Source organism: Ammodytes marinus (assembly GCF_949987685.1).
Source record: "Ammodytes marinus genome assembly, chromosome: 3".
NCBI classification, from domain to species: Eukaryota; Metazoa; Chordata; class Actinopteri; order Uranoscopiformes; family Ammodytidae; genus Ammodytes; species Ammodytes marinus.
This window is the reverse complement of record NC_137232.1, coordinates 14,882,150-14,899,947: the sequence shown is the minus strand read 5'-3', so window position 1 is coordinate 14,899,947 and position 17,798 is coordinate 14,882,150. Positions and strand designations below refer to the sequence as shown.

The 17,798-nt window shown below is 43.3% G+C and overlaps 1 protein-coding gene across 2 annotated transcripts; it reads left to right on the top strand.

Moving 5' to 3' along the window:
* Positions 1 to 8,242: 8,242 nt before the first annotated feature.
* On the top strand, positions 8,243 to 16,911 carry clns1a (chloride channel, nucleotide-sensitive, 1A; the record flags this gene model as incomplete). Of its 2 annotated transcripts, XM_080053819.1 has the most annotated exons (7): positions 8,243 to 8,680; positions 10,262 to 10,398; positions 10,637 to 10,747; positions 12,173 to 12,283; positions 12,825 to 12,998; positions 13,450 to 13,516; positions 16,171 to 16,911. In XM_080053819.1, coding segments are annotated over exons 1-7 (720 nt in total). In that variant the 5' UTR covers positions 8,243 to 8,561. The 2 variants fall into 2 exon arrangements, with proteins under 2 accessions (XP_079909945.1, XP_079909944.1); XM_080053818.1 differs by lacking the exon at positions 16,171 to 16,911 and having other exon boundaries at positions 13,450 to 13,520.
* Between the last annotated feature and the right edge of the window lie 887 nt (positions 16,912 to 17,798).

Genomic DNA, 17,798 nt, shown 5'->3' with positions numbered 1-17,798 from the left:
TTTCAAGAGCCAAATAGATCGAAATATACAACAAAATAACAATGCAATTTCGTTTACAAACTGAATCTCACACAAAGGATTACTTACAGACTAATATTGTCCAAGGCTCGAGGGTGAAAAGATATGGATTGCGAGAGAGATGAAGTCCGTGGCTTTACGGCAGAAACACTTGAAAACACTGACCGGAACTAACAGGAAGTAGAATTGCGCAGTAGGCGCAGTAACCCGTAAAGGTCCACTAGGTGGCGGTATTCACCATAAGATTTACGTGGGTGAAACTAAGCTCAGGCATGAAATGAAATGGAAGGCAGAACACTCCCCGCTTGGCGTATAACTAATATGCCACTACAAGCTTTTACTTAAACACAAAATACACAATAAGTTCAAAAGGATATGGTCTTCTAGCTTTCATCAGAAAGCAGAACGACGATCTCTGAGATGGGTCTCAGAAGGACTTTAACAGTTCCGTCTTGTAGGCATCGTGCTGGACTGCACGGATGATGACGCTCTCTGCGTGGGACAGCTCGCCCGTGGTGAGTGCGTCCCTGAAAGAGCCCCACCTGTTGCGCGATGAGTTGGGTGGACTGCCTCTGAAAGATGCGGCAACATGGATCAGCCTGGCTGTAGCTTTGCAGAGGTTCCTCCAGCTAGAGAACCTTTCGAAGCGCTGGGAGCCCAGAGGAGCATCCACGGCTCTGGTAGCTAGAACCGCAACCTCGGGTCGGATCTCTGCGTCTGCTTCAGGTTCCACGAGGGTGAAGACGTTGGGTTCTGGAGGCTCCTTTGCGGTCTCGCGTGAGAGGAAGCTGGGCCCGGAGAACCAACTGCTTTGCTGTAGCTCTGCTGCTGGCATGAACCTTGTAGCGTGGTCCGCAGGATTCAGGTCCGTGCGGGTGTAGGACCACTGGTCTAGATGGGTGGATTGCCTGATGCGGGTCACCCGGTTGGCTACGTAGACGTAGAATCTTCTTGACGAATTGTGAATGTAGCCAAGCACGATTCTACTGTCCGTGAAGAACCTGACAGCGTCCACGTCGATGTCCATCTCGTCTCTGATCAGCTCGTAGATCTGGACAGCAAGCACGGCCGCACAGAGCTCGAGGCGGGGGATGGTGTGAGCAGGACGGGGGGCCAGCCTGGACTTTCCCATGATGAAGCCCACATGTGGTTTGCCGTCAGCGGTGACTGCCCTCAGGTAAGCGACGGCGCCTATGGCTACTGTGGAGGCATCGGAGAAGATGCAGAGTTCTCGCCTTGAACTTGAAGTCAGTAGCCCGGGGATGTAGCACCTCTTTATGTGCAGGTCTTCCAGAGCTTTTAGTGAGTCCTTCCACGTGTTCCACTGAGTCTCCTTCTCTGGGTCGAGTGGAGTGTCCCACCCCTGCTCTGTTGACAGTTCTCTCACTAATGCTTTTCCTTGCATTACGACAGGAGCGACGAACCCCAGGGGGTCGTATAGGCTGTTGACCGTGGACAAGATACCTCTTCTTGTGTACGGCTTCTCTTCCCGGGACACTAAGAAGGTAAAGCTGTCCGCTTCCAGGTTCCAGGATAGGCCCAGGCTTCGCTGGAGGGGGAGAGGATCGACGCCGAGTTCCAGGTCCTTCAGGTCCTTGGAGCGGTCTTGTTCAGGTAAGGCTTCCATCACCTGCTCGCTGTTTGATGCTACTTTATGCAGCCGTACGTTCGACTCTGCGAGCATTTCTTTGGTTCTTGTGATGAGGTCTATCGCTTGCTTGGGTGTGGCGACAGAGGTCAGCCCGTCATCGACATAGAACTGGCGCTCCACGAACTGTCTTGCGTCGGAGCCATATTCCGCTTCGCCTCTCTCGGCGGCTCGCCTCATGCAGTAGATGGCGATGGCTGGGGATGGGGTATTCCCAAAGACGTGGACTTTCATCCGGTACTCCACTACGGGCTTGCTGAAGTCGTTGTCCAGCATTCTCTGCATGAACTCAGTGTAGTGACTTTTCATTTCTGGCTTTTTCTCCAGAGTCTTCCTGAGTGACGCTAGACGATTCACTGCTTGTTCCCGGTTGCTGGGGAGGAGTCGTCGTGGCGACCGGAACGGCAGGGGTGCTACCCAGCTGTGGTCGTCATCCTGGTAGACCTCCTTGTCCATGATGGTCAGGAACGCTTTGTCGTCCATCGACAGCGCTGGTTTGTTGTCGTCTCTCGAGCTCTCGAAGATGGAGTGCCCCAGCCCATCTGTGCTCGTTGCCTGGTCCGGGTCGTCCTGCTGGGTGGCGGAGAGACATTGGTGGCGGTGTGACTTGCCACTGTAGTCCTCCTTCACCTGGATGTTGTTCGGACAGGGACAGAGAAAAGATGCTCGACCGTTGGGTAGCACACTTGCCTTGTACACGTTGGCTTCGGCTGGTTTGTGGACAGCATCCAGGCAGGCTTCGCCCACGATGACCCAGCCTAGGTCAAGCCGTTGCGCATAAGGAGCGTTGTGTGGCCCGTTGATCTGCTCCCGTACCTTGTGGACTCTCAGGATGTCCCTTCCCAAGAGCAGGAGGATGGGTGCGTCTGGGTCCACAGCGGGGATCTTGTGCGCGACTGGCTGGAGGTGTGGGTGGTTGTATGCCACGTCCGGTGACGGGATTTCTGATCTGTCGTCGGGCACCATGTCGCACTCGATCAGCGTGGGGAGCGGGAGTTGCAGTTTCCCATCCGTGGACTCAAGCACGAAGTTGCTGGCTCGCCTGCCGGAGGTCTCTGTAGTCCCGGAGCAGGTTCTCAGCGTGTACGGTGCTGGGCTGGCTTTGACACCGAAGAGGTTGAAGAACTCTGCTTTGGCGAGAGACTTGTTACTCTGCTCGTCCAGCACTGCGTACATCTTGATTGCTTTTTCTTTTTTCCCTGCAGGAAAGGCTTTAATGGGGCAGATCTTGGCACATGAGCGTGGGGTGTTTGCATTACCGCAGACCTCGATGCAGTAGTTGGACACGGCTGCCGGTGTGTCCTCCGTTGGCTCCCCGCTTTCATCCTTGACTGCTTTGGCGTTCTCTGCAGGTGGCGGAGGACCAGGGTGGAGAGCTGCTATATGTCTTTCGCTGTTGCACTCGGTGCATTTGGTGGGCGCTTTGCAGTCTTTTGCGAGGTGCTGAGTTGACCCACAACACTTGTAGCATATGTGGTTGTCTTTCAGATATGCCCTGCGTTCGTCGATAGTCTTTAGTCTGAAAGCCCTACACTTTTTGAGTGGGTGTGGCTTCTTGTGCAGTGGACACTCCCGGTCTGGTGCGCTGGTGCTCTTCTCCGTGGAACCGGTATGACTGTCGCTGGACTTGGACGTAGCCTCCGTCTTGTGCACGGCGACCGTAGCGTTCTGGCTGGGTTTTACGACCTTGTCGGGTCTGGACGGCGTGGAGGTGGCGAAAGCGAAGCTGGGGTCGTTCCGGACTTTGGCCTGCTGGCGGACGAAGTCTGAGAAGACTGGGAATGGAGGGAAGGCTACTCCGTGTTGTTCCTTGAACCTGGACCCCGTGGTGATCCATTTCTCTTGGAGGCTATAGGGCAGCTTTTCCGCAATGGGGTTTACCCCCCGGGCCGTGTCTAGGAAGGCGAGGCCAGGGAGGTATCCATCCGCCTTCGCGCATTCCAGTTCGAGGAGGATGTCGCCCAGTTCCCGGAGCTTGGCGCCGTCTTTGTTGTTTAGCTTAGGGAAATCTTCCAGCTTTTTAAACAGTGCATGCTCGATGACCTCAGGTGTGCCGTAACAATCTTCTAGGCGTTGCCACACCATGCTGAGGCCGGCGGCGGGATTGAGGACGTGCACTGAGCGGATTAGTTTTGCATGTTCGGCTGACTCGGCACCAAGCCATTTGACTAGCAAGTCCAGCTCCTCTCTATAGGAGAGGTTTAGCTCTTGTGTGGCGGTCACGAACGATGCTTTCCACGACCAGTAGTTTTCAGCGCGGTCGTCGAACTTGAGAAGGCCTGAGCTGAGGAGCTCTCGCCGCATGAGATACCTGGCCAGGTCTTGTGTTTGATGTGGCTCGTGTGAGGTCACTCTCTGGGGGTTTGTAAGCGACTGTAGTTTGTCAAGATGTGCCCTGGGTGGAGGCCTCACGCTGGGTTCTTCTTTTTTGATGTGCGTGGCGTTTGGCATCGGATGTTGGCGAACAGCTGGCCCGGCTCCAGCGGCTTGATGTGTGAGTGTTCTCTGGGGCCCCACTGCGGCTGGCCCGGCTGCGGCGACTTGGTGTCTGGGTGTTATTTGGGGCTCCACTGGTGTGTGTGTCAGTGGCTGTGGTTGTCTATGAAACAGCGCTGCGTGTTGCTGGACATAGTTACCGGCTCGTTCCGCTGCATTGAGGGGCCGTCCTGGAACGTATGGCCCATGGCGCTTCTCCCCGCTTTCAATCTCCTCTTCCTCCTCGTATGCGGCCGCTTCAGCCTTGCGTGCAGCAGCATTCTTTTGGCAGCTGAGGAGGTGGAGATTGGCTTCGAGTTCAGCTTTCTGTATCATCATGCTGGCTTCTTTTGCAGCGAAATCTAACTCTGCCTGTGCAGCTTTTAGTTTGGCGCGTGCCATGGCTCTGGCAGTTGACGTTGATCTCCTGCTGGAGCAGTGTGAGGGGTGATGGGATGCTTGTGACTGGGCATCTTGTGGTGTAAGAAATGGCTCTCCCCGTTCAGTTGACAGGTGAATATCTGCTGTGGTTGGCTCTACTGGAGCTCCACCAGTTGCCTGTTCGACGGCATTCTGCTCTGGGCTGATTGAGTGTTCGCTCATGACTTCTTTTTCCATCCTAATCTTCTTACTTGGGCCCGCCGCGCTGTAGTCTTTTTACTATGCTGCCCTCGGCCTGCGTTACTGGTGCAGAACTAGACAGCTAGCGAACAGTTCAAGAGAAGGCAAGCTGAAGTGTGATTTTGTCCTTTTATTTTCTTTCTTTCATTCTTCATACACTTCTCTTTACTGTAAAACTGTAAACAGAAAACGAAATAAAGATACATGAATCTCACATACTTAAACATTTCCACATGACATGAATCTACACACAATCCAGCGATCTATTTTCAACCAACACAAAACGTGACCTAGCATAGCTAAGTAGAATGAGATTAGCCAACATTTCCAGGCAAAGTAAACATCATTTCAAGAGCCAAATAGATCGAAATATACAACAAAATAACAATGCAATTTCGTTTACAAACTGAATCTCACACAAAGGATTACTTACAGACTAATATTGTCCAAGGCTCGAGGGTGAAAAGATATGGATTGCGAGAGAGATGAAGTCCGTGGCTTTACGGCAGAAACACTTGAAAACACTGACCGGAACTAACAGGAAGTAGAATTGCGCAGTAGGCGCAGTAACCCGTAAAGGTCCACTAGGTGGCGGTATTCACCATAAGATTTACGTGGGTGAAACTAAGCTCAGGCATGAAATGAAATGGAAGGCAGAACACTAATCGTGCCATTTATTTGCGAACAATAAATGAGATCTGATGAGAATCAAAATATTGTGTAATCTGGTGTTTCATTGCCTAGCTACACCATATATTACAGTTGACAGACAGGGGCTAGACTTGAGGGTGAGGGGGAGTGGGTGAGACAGGGGAAATGCAAGGGAACTTTTTATATTCTAACTAGGCCTATAGGTCTACCGTTTAAAACGTAGGCTGATAATCTGTAGGCCTACTGTTCTAATTGAACTGATATAGAAGGTAAAAGGCCTTTATATAAAAGCTTTCCTTACGGCACTGATAACTTCTGTGTTGTGATTGGTGGTCATAGCCTACATGGTATTCTAGGCATAGCCTAGACATAAGAAAGAGACTGTTGCTACGGACATCCTTTCTATCGATCGCTTACTGTAATGAAATTAATTTCATTTTCACTCTGAAACTGAAACTATAAACACCTGGACATTAACTTGTTTGTGGGTGGAATGAAAGTTGTAGGGTGTTCTAAAAATGATAAAACAAGGACTGATAAACTTCTAAATTATAAATGTTCTTTTTCTCTTTTTGATTTCACTTAGGCTACTGTTTTTTATATATTCCTATTAATATTGCAATAAATTACTTGAAAATGTAAATCGTAAATGTACAATGAAGTCTCAACCACAATATTTTAAAGTTTAAAGTAAATATTTAAAGTTTCGTTTTTAATGTATTTCATATCGGACTGGATTGTGCCTTCAATTTACAATAATTAACATTTTTGTGAGTATGAAATTAAACTAACGTTAACTCTTAAACCATATTCACCTGGACGAGTAGTTTTTGGGTTGAAGAAATCTTTAAAACTATTAATCTTTTAGACATAAAGTGGTAATTAGGTGTGCTGCCCTCTTGTGGCGACGGTAGGTAACTACAACTGCAATGTCAAGCTAGACATATTCACATTATATAACGAGTGTTTCCGGTTACATCCTTCAAAATAAGTTTTTAATAAATCACGGGGCTGTAGTTACACAGCGTGCCCGCCAGAGGACAGTATAACTCCATGATTATAATGTGAGGAGACGGTTTATAAAGGCCTAACTAATATAATATAACTACAATAAAACTAAAATTAACTTCCTTATTATAACCGTGTGTATTCTGCATTTGATTCCATATACTATTCTTTTAAAATAATCCTATTAATATTGCAAATAATGACTTTTTTTATTTAAAATGTTTTTCACATTTTGAAGTGGAATCAAAAAGAGAAAACAGACAGTTATAATTTAGAAGTTCACCAGCCTTTGTTTTATTATTTTATTTTGACACCTCACTAATGTTGATGTTAATTGAATCACTCTTTTACAGGGGTAATTTTAACTCATACATGGAATAATAAAGACACTTTAAAATGTAAAATGAATATTTCAAATTAAGATATAAAATATTTACTTCACACACTAATTTAAAGTGTCTTTATTTTTCAAATTATGAGTTACAATGACCACTGTAAAAGAGCGATTCAGTTAACATCAACATTAGTGAGATGTGACTGTAGGACATTAGTGATTTATATGTCATATAATATGATTTCTGAATATATTTCTAAAGCTTTCTTGCAGAAACAGCATTTATATGAAAATGACCAATTTAATTTCATATTAACCTATATAGTGCCTTCAATTTACAATATTTAACAATTTTTTTAGAATAACATCAAACTCATTTTCACTCTGAAACTATAAGCAACTGGACATACAGTAGTATTTGGGTGGAAGAAATCTTTAACACTATACATATTTAGACATAAAGTGGTAATTAGGTGTGCTGCTCTCTTGTGGCGACGGTGGGTAACTACAATGCAATGTCAAGCTAGACACATTTACATATAACGAGTGTTTCCGGTTACATCCTTCAAAATAAGATTTTAATAAATCACGGAGCTGTAGTTACACCACGTGACCGCCAGAGAGCAGTATGAATCCATGATTATTATATGACAACCATAGACTGTACGAAGGAAGGACACGGTCACTAAAAGCCTAACTAATAAAACAAAGGCAGATACACTTATAGATTATGACTGTGTGATTTTTATTTTTTATTCTTTATAATCAAAACGTGTTCAAACAATGTTCCTGTTAATATAATAATTAATTAATAAATCATTATTATTTTCTATTATCATGAAATGTGCCTTCAATATACAATATCTAATACTTTAAGTTCCTAAATAATACAAACATAGATTTAGGCAAGCCTCTAAAGTCATGAAAAAATCCAGTGAAACTTTATTTTCTTGCTTTAATTTTGTTTTTAGCACCATACAAAATATATAATTGGTTTTTGAAGCACTACTGAATGTTTGGTCACCCTCCTATTGTTACATTATTGAATATGAATGTCTTATCTGTTTTGATTTAGTTTTCTATTTACATTTTTTTTCATCCTTTCATTTCTCGACATGAGACTGTAATATAAATTAATAAATAAAAATTACCAACAATGAACAAAATAAGGTAGACAAGTAGCGCAGCATTTTCCAGTACAGTCACAATAAAACAAATCAAAATGTGCATTATGGATTTTACTTTGTACTATTTTATTCATTTGTTAAGTGTTTTGGGACTTTAAAATGAAGAATGATTGATTTGAAATAGATGGAGACGTAGTTACGCAACGTGACCACTCGCCATGACCAAATATAAATCACAAGCGTCAAGTTGGAACTAATAGTACAAACTCTTTTCCGGTGAGAAATGTCCAAATAAAATACACAGAAGGTTAAACCAACGGATATAACGAGGGCTTGTTCGTGTCGTGGGGTGGATGTGACGTGATTATTGTTGCTTGTTGAAGCAGCAACGTGCCGCGGTATTTCATCTTTGAGGCAGACTGAGCATTAGCTTCAACAACACTTCGCTAAACGTGTGAGTGCGTTTGTTGATTTCACACTTTATCGCCGCCAGTTTCCATTATCTGAAACCAGCATCAACTGGTTTCCTGTAGGCTACAGCTGAGGAGAGGCGCCCACAGCTATAAATTATCCCGGGCTAAACTAGCCAGAAACAGGCCAAGCAGCTTATTGTTGGCACCACAGCCTGGTTCCTGCAAACTTCCTACGGGTCGGCAGACTTTAAACGGATTCACAGACGATGGTTCTCCTGAAAAACCTCCGTGCTCCCACCGAGGGAGTGCGACACGAGCAAGCCGAGACCCAGGCGGTGATGGACGGCCAGAGGGTGGGCTGCGGCACGCTCTACGTCACCGAAACGTAAGTGCAGTTTACCACAATAAACCTCCGTTTTCAGGGTTAAGTTGGTGTTTTATTAGTGTGTAATACATTGAGTTACATTGATACTGGTTAAAACAATAGTATAACAGGGAAAACGTTGCACTTGTTCCTCGTGTTAAGCACTTCCGGAGTAGTCCCTTTCAAAATAATATTTGTAATGTATTTGGTTCAACGATAGATAGATAGATAGATAGATAGATAGATAGAAAATACAGTTGTTGCACATGGCACAGTTCTGATCTGATTGATCTGTTTAACTTAATACAAATAACTTGTCCCGTTTTAAAGGCAGTTAAGAACTTGAAGCCTGTATTTTAAAATATATGTCACTAACATGCAGAGCCGGCCCAAGCCTTCATGGGGCCCTAAGCGAAATATGATTAGGGGGGCCCCTCTTCAATGTTATTGCTGCTGAAACTATAGACCTTTGTTAAATGTCATTCACACACCCAGTGATTTCCGCTAGTGCCTCCACTGTGCAGCTGTGTGAAAATATTAGACAGCCGAGATTCAGACCTTCCTAGGGAGGTCCGGGGGTGTGCCCCCCCCGGGAGATTTTTTTTTTTACCTTTTTAAAGTGAAATGCATGAATCTGGTGCACTTTGAGAGGAAAATTAAGAGGCTAAATCTGAGAAATTGAGTGAACATATAATTTGGAGACACTGGGTCAGATGAATTAGAAGATATTGAAGAAGGACACATGGATTTTCCATAAAAATATTAATATAAAATAAAATATTATGGAGGATCCTCAAGGTTGGACTTGGAGCTCTTTTTCTTCTACGGGACATATTTCTCTGTAATATAATGAATGCATTTAAATGCAGTGAGAGGAACGAAGCAGAAGAACTCTGTTGTCCAGCTATTGTATCTTTTTTTTCACAGACGAGACTGAAATAGGCTATAGACTATACACAGTGCATGGGCAACTGAGGGCAGCCCCATTTCCAATTGTTTTTAAATAAACTCAATACACACTGTGCATGGATGTGAACATGACATGATCAGATAATTTCGGATTACCTCCCAGATGAACTAATTACATTTTTAGGCTATTAATTATCTAGACCAAAACATAATATGATATGTCAAATAATAATATCAAACACACAAACTAAGCAACCGCTTAGTTCGCTTATGCCTCGGGCCGGCTCTGCTAACATGACATTCATGAGTAATGTCAATATTGGGATATTTATATTGAGCTTAGGTCTCGTTCATTGTAGCTGGTCTAAACTTAAACTTTACTCTTTTGTTGTTTGTTTCAGAGAAAGTCAACCAGTTATAGTTGATCAATTATTATATTAGTCAATTGAAAAAAGTGAATTATTAAAGCATTAGTGGTTTGTATACCTTCTGCTGTACGTCCAGGTTTTTTTCTTAGCAGTAGAATCAACAACTGAAACATTTCTTGGGCTCTTCTTACAGAGAGAGTTTTATGGAGCTGATAGGCTTAATCAACTTTGTCAACTCGTTTGTCTTGAATGTAACGGTCATGCATTTATATGAAAGTTATGCACTGTAGCTTTAAACCTTTTGTCATCGTTTTGAAATCCTCAGACGCCTGTCCTGGTTCGATGGTTCGGGTTTGGGCTTCTCTCTGGAGTATCAGTCCATCGGGCTCCACGCCATCTCCAGAGACGTCAGCACCTTCCCCCAGGAACACCTCTACGTCATGGTCAACGGGAAAGTCGGAGGTGTGTGTGTGTGTGTGTGTGTGTGTGTGTGTGTGTGTGTGTGTGTGTGTGTGTGTGTGTGTGTGTGTGTGTGTGTGTGTGTGTGTGTGTGTGTGTGTGTGTGTGTGTGTGTGTGTGTGTGTGTGTGTGTGTGTGTGTGTGTGTGTGTGTGTGTGTGTGTGTGACCAAAGTGTTAAAGATTAAAGATGCCCATACATACACGTCCCTGCTGAATTTAATCGTCTTGTTTTCCTCGCAGATGAGAACGAGTCGGAGATGGCGGAGAACGCCGCCGACAGCAGTGAGGAAGATGAAGATGATGAAGGAACCATCACAGAGATTCGCTTCGTTCCCAGTGACAAGGCGGCATGTGAGTAGCATTTAGTCTGACGGAGACAGATTCAGTTTGTCCCAGTCAGATGCAGCAGCTGAAAAATACCAGGATGTCCTACTACATCCGGTCGGGATTTTAAGTGTGGAAATTCAAGTCGCAATGTTTTCAAAAAATAAATGAGTAAAAGTATGTCCCAATTGTAGCACACTGCAGGTCAACTACATACTTTATTAGGGGTGGGAATCTATTGGCACCTCACGATTCGATTCGATTCCGAGGTCAAAGATTCGATTCAAAATCGATTCTCAATGCATCTCGATGCAATTTTTTTTTCACGTACTTGTCGGAGCCATAATGGAAATGTATAGAAATAATGAAATGGAAATAATAATTGTTATGGCTATGGTAAAGTTGAGTTGATATTCTGTCTGGCTCCCCCTGTAGGCCAGGGTTATTATTGTATTAATTCACTTAATGAAGGGATTTAAATCACCTGGTTGAATGTGAAACAGATGAGTGAGACGGGGAAGCGGGACAGTTTTTTGACCGCAAATCGCAAATGTTTGTTTCAGAGTATAGCGAATTAAGAAGGATACTTTTGTTTGAAGCTTTACCTAATAAAGCACTTTTGTTTAAACTTCAATTCAGCGATTGCTTTGTTTTGATTTTCGATTGCGCGTCATCTACCCCGCTCCTATAGTGGCTTACAATCTCTCACAAAAAGGCCACTATAGTACTACATGTGTGATTTTCTAAAATATATTTATATACATCTTTTATATACAGTTTGCTACTCAGAGTTTGCTAATCACTTCCTACTTTTGTGATGATCATTAAATACAATCAACAGATGAATTACTTTCTCTAATATTTTATTAGAGAAAAAGCTTTTCTTGTCACAAATATGACTTTCTATGACCAGTGCAATAATCAATGCAGCTTGCATTTCAACACAATATGGAAGTATGTAAAAACTAATCCGATTCAGTTTAATTTTCTTTCTACTCTTGTGAATCATGTTTCTATAGGATTTCTATTCTATTATTTTCTATGTCATTTCAACACATTGTGCAAAAAGTATGGCTTGGAATTCAGCTCTCATACAAAAACGTAAACAGACACAAAGCCAGTGCAGGTCATATGGGTTTGCTGCTCTCTGCCCTTTTGTCGCCACTTTTAACAACTCGCACTTGTGTGGTGTGTATGCGCAGTGGCGCAGGAAATACTAATATTAAATACTAGTAAAAAAAAAATCGATTATTAACTTTTATGAATCGATTCGGAATCTTTCGAGAGAGAATCGCGATTAATCGGAAAATCGATTATTTTTCCCACCCCTATACTTTATGGTCAGCTGTAGTATGTAGAATAGTTAAAAGACAGAGTATGAGATTTGGAATGCAGGGAAAGTGACTGTTTACATTTACATTACACACTGTTAAAATGACGTGTGTGTGGCAGTGGAGTCCATGTTCTCAGCGATGTGTGCGTGCCAGGCGCTGCACCCCGACCCGGAGGACGACGACTCGGACAATGACTTTGAAGGAGAAGAATATGATGTGGAGGAAGCAGGTGGGAAACACACACAACATGAACAAACACACGCAAACACAACATACACAGACAACATGCACACACACAGACAACATGCATTGCACACACACACGTTCGAATGTTATCGGTCTGTGAGGACCGGGTCAACAAATGAAACCTCAGTAACTCTTCATTCTGCTGTCAAGGCGCTCTCTGCTTTTACATAAAACTCATTGTTGGTTCAAAACAAACAAAGTTAACAGTTATACACACAGGTCCGAAAGACAGACATGCAAACAGGACCTTTACACATGCATTGATGGAGAGATGTCAGAGCGTAGTGTGTAACTGTACATAACATGCGGTGCAATACATTTAAACTGCTGTCTCTGTCTGTCTGTGTCTCTGGTTGTGTGGACTCCTCTGTTTTCAGAAGCCGGTAAGACTCCCAGTTCTCTTCAATGCACATTCACACAACTAATGGCCTCCACTGAACACTTTTACTGTAGGAAAAGTACTAGACTTTACTGTACAGAAACAAGGCTGCTGTTCTAGTGTCTGTGTCTGTCTCTCCATCCAGAGCACGGCCACAGAGACATCCCCAGCTTCTACACCTGTGAGGAGGGTCTGTCTGCGCTCACACACGAGGGCCAGGCCACTCTGCAGCGACTAGAGGGCATGCTGGCCCACTCCGTCACCCAGCACCCCCACATGGCAGGGGTCCGCAACCAAGAAACCAACCCAGAATTTGAAGGTTTGACTTCACATTTCTTCAGTTTACTGCATATTGCACATATTGTAAATTATGTTTGTTCACTGGCACAGAGACCATCGTCTTTATAGCGCTCTGTCTCCTGATTGGATAAAAACGAGCGGGATACTCCAAATTGTATCTGGCAATTGCTGCTAAGCTGAATGACTGGGAGACCTGTGTTATGAACTGCGCATACTGTTTAAGTGATTACTGTATGAATATAGATTGATTTAACATGTATATATTAACAAATAAAATTCACTTCTCCTTTTGAATTTTAAATCTACTTTATACAGTGTCTAATATTTCACGCAGATATTTTTATAAATATACTAACTACTATATCAAACATATTAATATAACTATTTAAAAAGATGCTCAATATTGGGCATTGATGTGTTTTGACATATTTCATGTATGGGATGAGTATGCTGTTTGTTGTTGTTGACAGATGGTATGGAGGTGGAAACAGCAGCGACAGAGTCTGGTCAGTTTGAGGACGCAGACGCCGAGCACTGGTAACAGTTCATCCTAAAGTGGCAGTTTGTGTTCATTCTTGCACCCCCTTTGGACAAAAGTCTTAGTGTTCTTACTACGCCAGCGGTTGTTCCTGTGTGAACGTACCCATGACAAACGCATTAAGAAAAACTATATAAAAATAGCATTCTTTGCACTGATGGTTTCGTTGCTGTTCAATGTAATTTATGATCATCAGAGGAAAAATTAGACTGTTTCAGAAATATTTAAAATAGGGCTGCCCCCTGAAAGTCAATTATTCGAATCATCAGTCGGGAACCCCGCAGTCGACGCAGATTCTTCAAGTCGAACCATCGTTTTTTTTTTTTTTTTTTTTTGTTTTTTTTCAGTCATTGTACATTATAATAAAAGAGAAAATAAGAGCAAAACACTGACATTATCATGCCAGGGCAATATGTGGCGGTAATGTGTCACGTCAGGTCAAACGCCATAGAAGAAGAGTGGTGAAAACTAAAGAGAAAATGGCAAAAGAAAAAACCAAAGCAGATGTATACGTTTGCGCTGTGCAAATTGCGCACCATACACCTATTGATTCTGCTCTGCTATGTGCTGTAGTAAAGATAGGTCACCTTGGAAACAATTAAGCCCCTGTAGACCGCGAGCATCTCGTCTTTTTTATTCGCGCAAATCACCATTCTCTGCAGCCGTCACCAATATTATCCAGCTGCAGCCCCGGAGACCAATGGCGCTTTTCCACCGCATGGTATCAGCTCGACTCGACTCAACTCGCATTTTTGGCGTTTCCACCGCAATTTCATGGTACCTGGTACCTGCTAGCGGCTGCTTTTTTAGTATCGCCTTGCTCTAGGGTCCAAGCGAGCTGAGTCGAGCTAAAAGGTGACGTCGGCAGACGGCCGGCCGCTGATTGGCCAGAGACTACCGTCTGCCGGCTTCATTCTGTTGATTATTCTCCCCTTGATTCTCAACAACTCTCCGGGACTTTTATGTGTATTTTGTCTCGCCGCGTGCAGCCTTCTTTGGCTCGCTTTCATTTGATTTGCATCACAGACCCGATTTTTTTCTCTCCATATATTCGCTAAGCTCACCCAGTTGTGTTGGCTGTTGGGCAAGTTACTTTGAACATATACGAGAGGAGACATAGCAGCTAGGCTAAATAGCCTATAGCAGCAAGCTGGGACAGACATGATAGCGAGCGATTACATTACAAGCCTCGGACTGCACTGATTACCTCAATAAAATATTCAGGCTGAGACACGGCTTGCATTTGAAAACACGTATCCTGAAACAAGCACTTAACAGTCAACTTTATCATGCCCGTGTTTACGTGCATAGGGATGTACGTGACGCATCCCTACAGCTGTGTGGCAGTCACACATCAGGACACAAACCCTCCCTTTTAATGGCCCGTAGCAATATTATTCTACTTCTTTTAGCAAACAGATACAAAGGGAGTATTTTCTTAAACATTTCTCATCCGTGTTTTTGGCGGTTGGTTCAGTTAATAGTGCAACAACTGCTCGTAATTTCTGCTTTGCTACTTGACTCCGGAGTTGGCTTTCAGCCCCTTACGACAACCCCGCCCACGTTCAGGAGGTACTATTTTCGGTGGAAAACGACCCGTGCTGCTACCAAACCAAGTTAAACTGAGTCGAGTTGAGTCGAGTCGAGCTACATTTGCGGTGGAAAAGCGCCACAATACTGAGGGGGGGCAGGAGTACTGAGGCGGGGCGGAAGAAAATAAAAATAAATTTTGAACGTTATTTAGACAAATTATATTGTTTTGGCGATTAAGTTCAGGCATCACAGCTGGCTGGGTGGTTAGGGTTAGGGCAAGGGGATAGGGAGAGGTTAGAATATATATAGATAGAACATTATATTATGTTCAGGCATCTCAGCTGGGTGGTTAGGGTTAGGGCAAGGGGACAGGGAGAGGTTAGAATATAGATAGAACATTAGATTAGCCACGGCGCTAGCTCCACTCGGCTAACGGAACACCGCGTCGGCCATCTTGAAAAGGTCACGTCAAACAATAAAAAAGACCGCAGACCGATAGGCTACTAAATTTGTGTTATTTATATTGTTTTGAGGATTAGGTTCAGGCATCACAGCTGGGTGGTTAGGGTTAGGGCAAGTGAGTGACGTAGCAGCAGACATGTTATGGAAGCTAAATAGTCAAAAATCACGTCTGTCACACCACTTCCGCCCCACCTCAGTACTCCCGCCCGGCCTCAGTATTGTTCTCCGGGGCTGCAGCTAGACTCTACTCGCCGTCACCGGCTCTGTGTTGTTTCTCTCTCACAGGCTCGCCGAGGCTCCGGCACGCTCGCGCTTCAGCTGTGCTCCAAGTCCCTGGTTCACTCGTAAACTGATTTTTTTAAATATATCCAACCTGGAGGTTGTTTATTTTAAGCTCTGTTTTCGGTGGTCTTAAAGTCTGTTTTCAACTGTTTTCGGGTTGACGGTTGGTCAAATATCTCACTCCAATGCACTTTTCTGATTGACAAATAGTATCACGAATAGCAGATCCGATTCGACTGAGAAAATTCCGAGTCGGGCACAGCCCTAATTTAAAAGTTTGGCGTAGCTCCTTTAACATTGAAAATAGAATATCTGAATATCTTGTGGAAAGATGAAGACAATTCACTTCTTCTGTTCATGTTGTTTTTTTCTGTAGATGGAGTTCTTCTCAGCGCTGCAGTGTTGCATTGTGGGACACGAGAAGTGGACAGCAGCACTTCCTAAAGGCTCTCAGCTCTTATTCAGACTCTCCTTTGGTTCTTACTGACAAACAAACATTTCCCCATGTACTTAAAGGTGGGGTTAGCGATTCTGGAGAATGTTTGTTGAGAATTTTCTCACGATCCGCTATCTGTCTATACTGTTTGTGCGCTGAAAAAAATCTGGTGTTAATACACAGCAGCCTAGGCTCTGTAACCTGGTATGTCTTGGCCATATATTGACACCAGATTTGTGGCTGCAACCCACACAGTATGGACAGGTAGCGGATCGTGAGGAGATATTTACTGATTTTGACAAAGTGATTTTGCCAACAAATATTCTCCAGAATCGCTGATCGCACCTTTTATATTAATCTCATTAGTCTTTAGTCGCTTCCTACAGTTTCTCACGTTTGTTCATCACTCTCATATTGAGTTGTTGGTTTTGTGGTCATCCGTCTCTCCTAACATGTCCATGTGATATGAACAGTGTGCTGCACACAGCGGAGTCGGCTGCTTTAGACTATTGAGATGCAGCCCCAGAGCGCACAGACCTTTTAGTTGACTGTAAAAACAAAACGCTGAGTTTGTCTTTCTGTTTTGTACTTTAGGACCAATTTAATATCTGATTTTCTTGCTGAGGAGAGTTAATGTCTTTGTATGAAATTGTCAATAAATGAATAGTTTTTGTATTGAGAGATTTTCCCGCTTTTATCTTTTTTCGCTTGATTAATTGAGAGAAGTAGAGTCACCCCGAAGTAGGACGAGAACAACATGTATATTTAAATGTGTGACTTTAATTAAATTAGAATGAGATTATCCTTTGTCATCGCATATTAATATACAACAAAATTCAGTTTGAGCAAATGGATGGACTTATCGGCTAAAAACAAAATAATAGGAATACAACAATAAATAGTAAAGAACAATAAATAGGGTAAACACAGTGTAAGTGCATTTTAGGGGCTGCGACTTTTATTGACTAACACATTTGACAAATAGTTTGGTCTATAATTTATGAAAACTTTGAAAAATGTCCATCTCGTTTTCTATTGAGACAAATTTGACATCCTCAGATGGCTTCTACCGCTCACCAACAGTCCAATACTCGAAGATATTACAGTTCTCCAGAAAGGCAGCAAGTCCTCACATTTTGAAAACAGGTCAATCAGCTAATCAAGCAATCGTTTCAACCTTATTAATTGATTTTCAAAAGATAGTTCAACACAACAGTGATTGCACAGTTTAATCTGCCTCAAGTTTTTTTTTACAGAGAATACAAGGGCACCAGTTAAAACTGCAGAAACAGGTCATTCCTACACTGTGATTGGCTCTTGAATGTAACATGAAATATAAACATGAAAAGAATATGTAATCTGTCAAAACAAATGCCAAACAAATACATTTTAAAAATTATAATACACATACAATAAGATTCTCCACTTTCCAGTGTGAGTGTTAAAGATAATTCCTTAGTGAATGAGATTTAGTAAATTGTACTATTACACAAAAATAAAATATTTAACTATTACTGCAACTATTCTGGAAAACAGGTATGTGAATATTAGTGTTCTTTTATCAATAA